This window comes from Vigna umbellata, chromosome 9 (genome assembly GCF_029865625.1).
Source record: "Vigna umbellata cultivar VRB3 chromosome 9, Vumbellata_1.0, whole genome shotgun sequence".
NCBI lineage: Eukaryota > Viridiplantae > Streptophyta > Magnoliopsida > Fabales > Fabaceae > Vigna > Vigna umbellata.
Window position 1 is genome coordinate 3,953,348 of NC_142173.1, and position 11,822 is coordinate 3,965,169.

The 11,822-nt window shown below is 36.3% G+C and overlaps 1 protein-coding gene and 2 pseudogenes across 1 annotated transcript; all 3 read right to left on the reverse strand.

The window, feature by feature from the left end:
* Nucleotides 1–1,784: 1,784 nt before the first annotated feature.
* LOC148192345 (uncharacterized) lies at nucleotides 1,785–3,262 on the reverse strand. Its single transcript, XM_088099170.1, has 7 exons — nucleotides 3,134–3,262; nucleotides 2,802–2,912; nucleotides 2,462–2,610; nucleotides 2,296–2,412; nucleotides 2,155–2,228; nucleotides 1,963–2,061; nucleotides 1,785–1,879 (listed from the first exon to the last, which is right to left on the reverse strand). Exons 1-7 carry the CDS (start codon nucleotides 3,260–3,262, stop codon nucleotides 1,785–1,787), a joined length of 774 nt encoding a protein of 257 aa, XP_087955296.1.
* Nucleotides 3,263–3,502: 240 nt separating this feature from the next.
* Nucleotides 3,503–6,457, reverse strand: LOC148192346 (uncharacterized; annotated as a pseudogene).
* Nucleotides 6,458–8,137: 1,680 nt separating this feature from the next.
* Nucleotides 8,138–9,268, reverse strand: LOC148192347 (uncharacterized; annotated as a pseudogene).
* Between the last annotated feature and the right edge of the window lie 2,554 nt (nucleotides 9,269–11,822).

The following is an 11,822-nucleotide window of genomic DNA, read 5'->3' on the forward strand; positions in this document are numbered from 1 at the left end:
AGCATTAAATAACATTAGAGAATAAAAGACATATCTACTACATGTGCAATTTACTCTACTCTTTGCAGATAAACTATTCTACACACATCCACAAAGCTATAAATCAAATATCAAAAGTGGATGTTAGAGACAAAGGATCACAAAATGTTCTTCACTTGAAGCCATACCTAAAAAGAATGTACAACCTACTTCAAGAAAAGTACTGAAACAACATGCCTGCTTTGACAAGTTGACTTAGCCAACAATTGCTGCACAAATAAGAAAGAGAAAGCACGAGTATCAAGGATAAAAGCTCAGCCTAACGGACAAATTTTCATGAAGCCTTTAAATAGAAAAACTTTTAAAAGGAAAATCAACAGGATAACTTAAGAGGATAGTCAATCAAAAAGCTAACGACGAAACATCCATCCTACAAGCACTTAAGAGAGAAGAAAAGAAAGAGCTCAAGAAAAAATATACATTTGAGTTGAAGAAAATAAAAAGAGAAGAGCAAAAAAGAAAAGAAATACTCGCAAGCTTCATTCTTGTATTGCTTACTATTGTAAGAGAAAAGAGAGAAACACCTATGAGTGTTTAGATTGCTTTGTATTGTAATCACATCCTCTTTATGAGAGTTATAGCCTGAACGACTTGTAAGCAATCGTTGATTACAATTCTAAAGAGAATTAAAATACTTATAACTGAATTAAGTTTGAGTTTAGGAATCTTAACAAGGTTGCTAAGTACCAAGAGTGGTTCGAATACTCAAAGGAACTTTCGGCTAGGGTTGCTGAGTACCATGAGTGGCGCGAAAACTCAAAGGAAGTCTCAACTAGGGTTGCTGAGTACCAGAAATGGTGCGAATACTTACAAAAAATCTCAGCTAGAGTTGTTGAGTACAAAGAGTGGTGCTAATATTCATCAAGTCGAATGTCTAAGTTTTTGAAAGAAAATTTCAAAGCTCAATAACGTACTATATCAGAAGATTTGCGAAAAGTTTTCCATAAACACTATTCAAGCCCTCTTTTAGTATTTTTCAAGTACTTCATAGTATCTTTTCCACTATAATTTCCCTTTTATTCATATAAGAAAATTTAACCATGTATGGTCATGTATCCTCTATTTCCTAATTGAAAGTCACACCTACAATAAATTTTATTCTTGGGCTTTTCCCTCAAACATTTCTCTTCTCTATGTTAAATACCATTCCCACTTGTCACTATTCACTAGTGCAGCGAAGGGAAACGACAATGATTGTTTTTGACAATACGCTTCGGTTTTCGAACCGAGGTATATACGGACGAAGTAAAAAGGTTGAGGACTTTTGGCCTTGGTTACAATTGAGGTAATATTTTGAAGGCTACTGCCTCGGTTCTTTAGCAACCGAAGTAGTAAAGAACAGAAAAAGGGGGGGGGGGAGGGGTTATTACCTTGGTTCAATCGAGGTAATAACCTGAACCTATGACAATGGTTCTAGCTTGAACCGCTGCCAGAACGCTATTTTTTTTATTTTATTTTTAATTCTCGTGCACCCTATGGCATCAGTTGTAGTTGAACCGAAGCCATATGCAGGCTTTCTACCTCGGTTTTGGCTACAACCAAGGCCTATTCTCCTTCAATTTTTTTAATAGCAGGTGTTTTTTTTATATCCACTATCACAAAAACAGACCTACATATCAAACACAATATATACAACACAAATTCAACACAATATTCAATATTTACATCACATAATGTTTAAAACGTAATGTACAAAGTCTAATAACTATAAATCAACATGTTCTAATGTATTTTAAATCTAATAACTATGAACTATTATATAATCTAACTAAATGTTTTGCAAGTGTCTTCCTTGGGAATGTAAGTGGCTTCTCAGGAAGTGGAGTAGGAATCTTGAATCATTGCACAAGATAATTGATATTAATTAGTGTATATGAATTCCAAATGTTGGAGAAAATCAAAATTCATTAAATTTAAATATTACTGCTTCCCAGCCTCTTGTGATATGGGCACGAATAATGTGGGTCATCCAGTACATTACATAGTATCCACACTCATATGATCCACTCTGTCTATTACATTACAATATATCATCACAGTTGTAAATAGTTAGTGAAAATCATTAAAACAAAACAACTATAATTAGAAGGTATGGCTTTAGCATATATCAAAGCTTGAGAGTAACCCATGCAAGCTTTCTATCATTAGTAGTTGATCTCCTAACCAACACCATACGTGCTGCAATAGAACTATATAAAAAAAAAGTTTTAGCATTCATTTATATAACAAAGAAAGTCCAAACATTGAGGTTCTTACCAATCAACTGCTTGTCTAAGATGTTTGGGAGAAGACTTGTGCAATGAGCAGAACCACAAAGCATAATTCTCTGGTACAGAAATAACAAGTAGTTGCCAATGGTGCCTGAAATTGATAATAACTTAATTCTTATATATTAAAATCACATGTGGAACTTTATGAACTTTAAGGAATAAAATATGTCTTCCCTCTTCCAAATCTGTTGGTGAGATATGTTGTGATGTCATCAAAATCATTTGCTTCGTGAATGACTTGGGGATCAATAAACCCATAGACATCATTGTACCCCAAGTTGTTATTGACACCAAACATATACTTGAAACCAAAAATTAACTTTGATATAAATATACTTTATATATAAATCAATTTTATATAAATAATTGCTCATAGACTTACATCATCTATAGCTGAATTAATGTAATATTCAACTCTTCTCTTCCCGACGCAAGCTCCCTAACATCTTGGCTATGTAGGTACATTGGGATCCCAGAGCCTCTCCCAAATACATTAGCATTATATTCAACCTTCATAGGCTCATCTGCAATGATGTCAAAAAGTTCCTGCAATGCAGCAACAGGATCGTCCTCAGATAAACGAATCTTCTCTTGTCCATGTGTCTGTTGTTACATGGAAAAATAGGATAAGTTTCGACATCAATAACATGTAAAATTTAAAATTGACTAGTGTAAAGTAGAAGTCCATATCGTGGGTCAAAAACCGAACCAACCAAGTGTTTAGGCCAAGCGATAAAAGACTAGAATGTCTGTGCCACAATGAAAATCTCATCTATGGGCAGAGGAACTGAGGCATTTGGTATGATAATGTTGTCTACGGAGACCTTCACCTCATCCTTTGATAGCTCCATACCATGAACAACAGTCGCTGCTTTAAACATTGTTCCACGAGCTACCAACATCATTTTGGTACCATCTAAAATGTATAGCAGACAAGGACTAGCATCATCCATGTCATTCCCTAGGACGGCTGGTGCTAAAAAGCTTCCTTTCTAGCTTCTTCCTGTCAGAGTAAATGTTAGATTATAAAAATAATAAATTATTGAACATAAATGTTTATTAATTTTACTTGTGGGAGGCATAATAGGTTCCTGTACTAGAGATGGTTGCGGGCGCATCCCATAACTCTCAAATTGCTGTTGGAATAGGCGCATAACTCTGTAAGTCACTTCTGTAGTGACTTCATCATACAATTATGTCCTAAGCTCCGCCCTAAGCTTTTTTGAGATCTCTTGTGTCAATCTTTGTTCTTGTTCTTCGCTGTAAGCATATGAAGCCTGATGTGAAGAACTCCCAAAATAATCTCTAATGCCTACTCTAATACCAGCATCACGCACTCGTCCAAGGTGCTCAGGTCGTCCAATTGTAGTGGTAAGAATATCCTGGGGACCCTTGGAGTGAATTGACCTTGGGAGCTATACTCAATCAAGGAGTCCTGTAACATAAAAAAACACCATTATTCTTTGAAAAGTTCAATGTAGTATGTATAATGAAACTATTATTATTTTAGGAATAGTGATAACTTACAATTCTTTTAGATATTCGTCGTGCAGTCTCAGAAGAGTAGTTCCTTGATGATCTTAAACGAGCCAACTTCCACTTCTCATGCCGAGAAGGTGGAGAAGGAGGCTGGGGGCTACCACCCTTAGACGAGGGTCTACCTTCTGCCTTTTGCTTGAGGATTTTCTCCTCAAGCTTCCTATACCCACCACGAGATAATAGGTAGGGGTTTTTATTTTGAGCACTTATTCCTTGTGCTTTGGTTCTTGTTGCTTGTCACATATATTGAATTAGTTTATATGATATAAATTTGTTAATGAGGAATTGAATAATATCAACTATACTAACCTGCCATTCCTCTCATGTCCGACTCCGTACAAAGATGCGCCGAGTCTCCTCATCAATGGTCTTATATTTTGCACATGGAGACTCATTTTTTTTGCTCCAAATATATATCTCGAGGTCAACTTAGTCTTAAAACTCCGAAATTTCTCAACAATAGATGATAAACACTTATTTCTAAGTGTCGCGACATTTGGAATGTCAAATGTCGTCTGCAATAAACATAATAAAGTTGTATCAGTACAAAATTTTCGATATAAACAAATGATATTATTTAACTTACCAATAAATCGTTCCATATAATGTTCCGATCAACCTCGAACACATGTTCAAAAGATGGAGTAAGAATATTAATCCTATCACGGGCCAGTACTCCAAGGTATGATCTGAAGGCATCTACATTTGGGCCAGATGCCACACTAGTGATCACATTAACATCCACAGGTGTCCTTTCACCACTATTTCTTCTGACCAACAGTGGTTTCAACCTGGTGGCTCCTCTAGTAGTATTGGATGAGGGAGCCTTATCCCTTGATGAATGTGTGTGGTCAGCCATATATATGTCAAAATAAATAACAACATGAATTATTAATAAAAGACTTATGTAATATCATATAATTTAACAAAACATGTAATGGGGTCATATGAAATATAAATAAAAGACTTATGTAATATTAATAAAAAACTTATACACAAATTTGAAATTCATACATAAATAAATGGATTGGTCATATGTATATCCCCTCATCATGATCTGACCGAATTGCATGTACATAGTTAAGTAAAGGGTGGTCATCCAAATTTGTCGTTGTTTTCAATGAATGGTTGTCAGCAACATGAATATTAATCAGATTGTCTTCGTTAACTTCAATTTGTTTTTTTGCCTTGAAGAGCGACGTACCAATGATCAGACGTAGGATCTTTGACATAAAAAACCTGAGATGCTTTTTGTACCATGATAAACGGTTCTCGATAACCCACCTTTCGAAAATCAACTAGTGTCATACCCGATTCATCTATTTTCAAAGCACTCTTATTGTCAAACCACTTACATTTGAACAATGGAACATAAAACTTAGTGTAATCAACCTCCCATATCTCTTCTATTATACCATAAGATCTCATTGATCCAAGTACAAAATTTTGATCTTTTGATGTGGAAAATTGGAACAACTCAGCTTCTAGACTGACTCCACTATTTTGTATCATGCTTTTATCATCCAAAGTCTTCGTATAGAATGTGCAATTATTGATTTTATAACCTGTGCAACATATGACATCAAACTTTAAACCATTTACAAGCCACAACAAAGTCTGAGAAGAATGTGGCTCTTTGTCAACTTCAAATTTGAACCAAGACATAAATGTTCTGTTATGCTCCATCAACTGCAATTTCTCTGATTGTCTTGGATTTTTATTCTTCACAATGACTTTGTGTGCTTCTAAAAAAGGGATCACCTCATATGTGTTGTTCAATATATAAAGATGTGCTTGCAACAATTCTTCGCGGTCTTTGGTCACCAAATTCACACCTCGGATGCTTTGACTTGTAGAACATTTATTCAACCATGATGTGCGAGAAACTCCTATTGGATTTGTTAAAGTCATGTAATTTGAACAAAACTCGATACTTTCTTTAGCAATATACCTTTCAATCATTGAACCTTCGGGACGATACGAATTTTTAGCGTACCCTTTCAAAATCTTCATATAACGCTCAATAGGATACATCTATCTTAAGTATACCGGTCCATACAACTTGATTTCTCTAACCAAATGAACAAGTAAATGTACTATAATGTCAAAAAAAGATGGAGGGACAAACATCTCTAGTTGACACAAGATGAGAATAATCTTGTCTTGAAGTTCATCTAACTTTGTAGGATTGATGGCTTTACAACAAATTGACGAGAAAAATGAACACAACCTGTTTATGGTCTACCTAACATTTTTGGGCAAAATTCCACGAATAGCCACCGGTAAAAATTGTTGCATTAAGACGTGACAATCATGAGACTTCATGCCAACAAGCTTTAAGTCCTGCATCGAGACTAAACTCTTCATATTTGAAAAGTATCCTTGTGGTACCTTGATACTCTTTAAACAAAGGCAAAAACTTATCTTCTTTTGTCTGGACATTGTGTAACATGTAAGGGATAAATAAGTACGTTTACCAATCTCCCTGGGTGCCAACTCTTCTTTGATCTTCTTGTCAACCAAATTCAAACGAACATTCACTCCATTTTTGTCTTTCCCTGAATGTTGAGCAGTGTACCAATGAATCTATCACACACATTAACATGCATCACATCTATGCAATGTCTAACATATAACTTTGACCAGTATGGAAAATCAAAGAATATTGATTTCTTCATCTAAGGGTCGTTACAGATGACTTCTTGGAAGTTTTCCCAAATACATGATGTATTTTATTAACTTTTTCAAGGATTTGAAGGCTAGTAAGTGAATTTGGTGCTTCGTCCCTCTCTTGATATCCATTGAATGCTTGTTTTAACCTTCGATATGGATACACCGTCTTCCTTCCGTGTTTCAATTGTTGAGCTGTAGTGTTTTCTTCACATATAGAACATGCTTTATGACCCTTGACACTGTATCCTGACAAATTACCATAAGCTGGGAAGTCATTAAGGGTGCAAAATAACATTACACGCATCACAAAAGTTTCAGAAGCGAATGCATCAAATATTCACTAGTGCACTCAAGGGATATGGCCTCAGTTATTTTCGGTTATAGACATCGGTTCCGTAACCGAGGCATATACAGACGAAGTAAAAAATCTACCTCTTTTTGCCTCGGTTGTGAACCGAGTCCAAAAACGATAGGATTATGCCTCGGTTTCTGCTGAACCGAGTCAATATCTCGGATTCTACTGCCCCGCTTGGGACCTGAACTGAGGCATATAGTGGTTTTTGATTTTCCAGAAAATGTTCCAGGAAGTTTCAGAAAGCACTGAAGCAGAAAGCACAGAAAATGTTCATAGTTACTGCCATCCAAAATTGCAGACCCAACTAAGTTCAATCTTCCCCCAATCCAAGAGTCTACTGCCATCCAGTGCCCTCAATCTACCTCACGGTCAAACCCAACACAGATGCAACGAGCTCTAAGCTCTCAAAGAAACCCATACGCAGCGAACAGACCCAAATCTCACCTTCTCAGACCGAGACATTCTCCGCCACAAAGACACCAGCGACCAGCGAACAGAGCCGCTCCCGTCCCCGTCCCCGCGCCGTTCGTCTCCCTTACAAAGCCGCAGAGTCACCGTTCGCTTCCTCCTCTGCCACCTCAATCGTTGTTGCCTCTACCGCTTCTCCTCCTCTGCCACTTCTCCTCCTCCGCCGTCATCAAACCCTAATTTGCACCACCACCATCAACATCAAACCCCAATCGCACTCACCTTTTTCACCAAAAAACTCCATTGACACACCATCACGACACTCCATTCATGACCACTTAGCACCGCCGCCACCATTGACGCACCACAACCGGTTGCTCTTCCCTCTAGAGGCGACACACTCGCAGGAGATTTTGGAGGCGAGAGCGAGGGGAGGGAGGCGAGAGTGAGAGCGAGCGGAGGGAGGCGAGAGCGAGAGCGAGAGCGAGCAAGGAGCTAGGTTTTCCTTCAACATTTGGGGAAAATTTTGGGGACATAAGAGAGGCTTATATGCCTCGGTCCTTCCTACCAACCGATGTCGTATACCTTTTCCATCTCGGGTTTCTTTTAACCGCGTCAGAAACTACGTCAGAATCTGCTAATTAGGCACCGGTTGCCTTCACAACCGAAGTGATAGCTCTTTTTGGCACTGGTTTAGTCTGAACCGAGGCCTATAAGGCCTCGTTAATAACGAAACTGCCACCGTGTCTGAATAGGCAGCGGTTTGGTGTAAAGAGAGGTCTATTGTGCGAGTTTAAAAGCACATTTTGTACTAGTGATTTCAACCCCATCAACCCACAACAACTTCAAGTCTTCAACTAATGGGCTTTATGTCATTTCCAGGCTGCTTTAGACCAGATATCATCATAAACAACATCATGTACTTCCTCTTCATGCACAATGTAGGAGATAAGTTGTAAATTATCAAAATAACTAGCCAACAACTATGATTGGTACTAAAATTACCAAATGGGTTCATTCCATCAGTGGCTAAACCAAGCCTAAGATTTCCACATTCTTGATCAAATTGGGGGAATTGTTGATCAATATTTTTCCATTGCTTTGAATAAGTTGGATGATGAAGCAACCCGTCAATTTTTCTCTCTTCTGCATGCCATGTAAGGTTTTTAACATCTTTTAGATTCTCAAAGAAACGCTTAAGTCTGGGCACAATTGGAAGGTACCAAACTACTTTCAAAGCAGATTCATTTTTTTCTATTTGACCATTATCTTCACTATTGTTTTTTGACTTGTATCATGATAACCCACATTTTTTACACTTTTTCAAAAATTCACATTTTTTCCTTTATAAAATGCAATCATTGGGACAAGCATGTATCCTTTTATACTCTATACCCATCGGACAAAGAATTTTCTTCGCATCATAATTACGAGTGAGTATTGTATTTCCGTCTGGCAGCATTTCATTCAACAATGTCAACAATTCTGTGAAACTCTTATCTGTTCATCCATTGGTCGGCTTCAAATTCATGAGCCTTAATATTGCTGACAACCGTGTGAACTTTGTTGAACCGACATACAAAGGTGTTTTCGCATTAGTCGACATCGTCTCATACACATGAGCTTTGACAAAATTTTCTGCGCCAACATTGCGGATCATGTTCTCTAATTTGTCTTCATCCGGTCGATCTTCTTCTATGATGGAATCAATAACATTCTCAGTTTGGGAGACAGTCGGAAAGTGTATTTCTTCATCGTGTCATATCCATGTTGTATAGCATCGTAAGAAACCATCACAGATAAGAAGTTCCCTAATTTGGGTTGCATTCAACTTTCTCCTATTCAAACAGTTCACACAAGGACATCTAAACTTCACTTCATCATCACTTCTACCTTCATTACGTTGCGTAAATTGTATAAATTCCTCTACCCCTCTCTCATACTCAGCACTAATGCGAGGTAAATTAATCCAATTTCGATCCATACGTAAATATTCTACAAAATTACAATCATACAATCATACAATTATACAATTATACATTCATCATACAATCTACAATTTATAAGCATTCAAAAGACCAATTCAAACATTCATTCATACATAATTATTTATATTCAACATAAAAAAAATTAAAAATTAACAAAATAAAATTAATAAACACAATAATAGGAACCTGGGAGTGTGAAAAACCAAACAACAATGAAGAAGATGCAAGAACCCGCGTTCTGAAATGGATAAAATTTCAAAGCAAAAACACAATACCTACACAAAAATACAACAAAACGTAAGTTTGATAATCCAAAACAATAAAAAATGCATCAAACCAATCCAAAAATGCAAAAAAAAAAAAAAAAACTCTGCGCGACCAAACCCAAATTTGATTGGATACAAACGTTGAAGAAGAAAAATGATGAAGAACGTCGTTCTATAGTGACGTCAGCGACGCAACTCTGGCGAGGAGACAAGGAACTCGCGCGACGCAACTATGGTGGAAGAAGAAGAAGAAATCGCAAAAACCAAACCAAAATGAGGTTTGCAACGATTTTGATCGGTGATAACCACGGAAACAACAAAAACTAACTTTGAACTGTGAAAAATGCGAGAATATGCAGTGGCGCACAACAATAGTGGAGGAGTGTTTCTTTTTCGCGAGAAGGAAGACGATATTGTTCATGCATTTTCTTCTTTTTAACCTACGAGAACTTTATTACCTCGGTTGCCAATACAACCGAGACAGTAAGAGGTATGTGGCCTCGGTTCCCCCCATAATCGAGGCCTATACGCTTAAAAAAAAATTCAAAATTCATCTGAAATGACAATTTTGAAATTTTTTCAATGTTTTTGCCCCGGTTCCCCGCCAACCCGAGGCCAAATCCTCTGATAAAAATTAAATTTTACTTAAAGATTTAAATTTTGTTGAGATCAGTGTCTATGGCCTCGGTTCCTCATAGAACCAAAGCCAAATTCCTGATGGTCTAATTGCCAACTTTCATGTATGCTGCAAATGTGGAATGTTAGAATTTTGGCAGGGGTCTATGGCCTCGGTTCCCTTGAGAACCGAGGCCAAAAGCCTTACACAGGGATTTTCATCAAACAACTGACTAGATTGTCAAGTCTTGTAGGGGGTTTTCGCTTTGGTTCTATAGACAACCGAGGCCATATACCCTTATGGCATCGGTTGAGAAGCAATAGAGGCCTATACTATCAAGGAAATTTCAAAATTGCCACCGCGCTATTTTATGCGTCGGTTGCTGGTGAACCGAGACATAGTGGGCGCGGTAAGATCTCTTTTTTTATTAGTGATTTCACCTTCCTAATTTCCCAAATTCTTTTTCTTAGCATTTTGAAATCTCATACAATATATAGAAGTTATTGCTTAATGGTATTTTACCCTGCCATTTATCCTCACAGAATTTTATCTTAGTACCTAATCCAATTGTTGTGTAATATTGTTTTTTAATATAATTGAATATTTTCATTAATTATTTCATTAATACCATATATTTACAATTACAAATTTATATTTCATTTCATGGTTCACTTTAATATATTTTTTATAGTATGTTTCCTTATTTATTTGTAATAAATAGTAAACAATTTTTTTTAGTTTTTCTTGTAAATTCATATGTACATTAAATTGTTGTTTTTATAGGATACTCATATGTATTATTAAAAATTTACAAAAGATTGTGTTAGAATTTTCAATTTTTTTAAATGTATGTGAATTCGTCCCTAAACTTCTAATACCACAATTATGTAGGATGAGTCAGACTAATTGACCCAAAAATTTTATGTGAGTCATCTACTCCAACATAATTTGATAGGTCAAATGTGAGACAGGTCAAAACTGAACATGTCCAAAGCATAACATGTCAATTTTTATTGATACCCATATTTACAACCATATTGCTCACATATTATTCGACCGAACGAAATTACCTCATAAAGATAATTTTCATTTTCCATGAAAATGTGATTTTCTCTTTATTTTGTGGATGCATTTAGATATGAATGTATCTATAGTATACATTTTTTAAAAAAAATCCACATTTTGTGTCTCACTTCATTACCAACTACCTCTAAAGTTTAATGACGATTATCCATCCTTAGGTATTCTTTATTTAAGTTTATGTAGTCAATGCACATTTTCGATTTGTCTTTGACTTTTTAACTTGGGTGGTATAATGAACTACTATGATGGAGTTAAAAGCTTATCCACCTCTTCTTAGCCAATATTTTCCTTCCATCTCATAGTTTTCTTTTCTTATGAGATATTGGTTTGACCTCTTTGTACACAAAAAAGTTGTAAGGAATGACTTGTGTGTCAATTGTTTGAATAAATTCTGATCTTGAATGTTCATTGTCCGTAATAAGTCTTCAATTTCCTCTGTAGTTGGATTAGATGATTGAATCCTAGCATTTACCAGGGATATTCGACGCTCCATGGCCTGTGTATGTCGTTCAAGAGCAGCACATAGTGTTCTTGATTGATTAACTTGTTTTTGCAGTTCATCAATGATTCGAGAATCCATCTAAT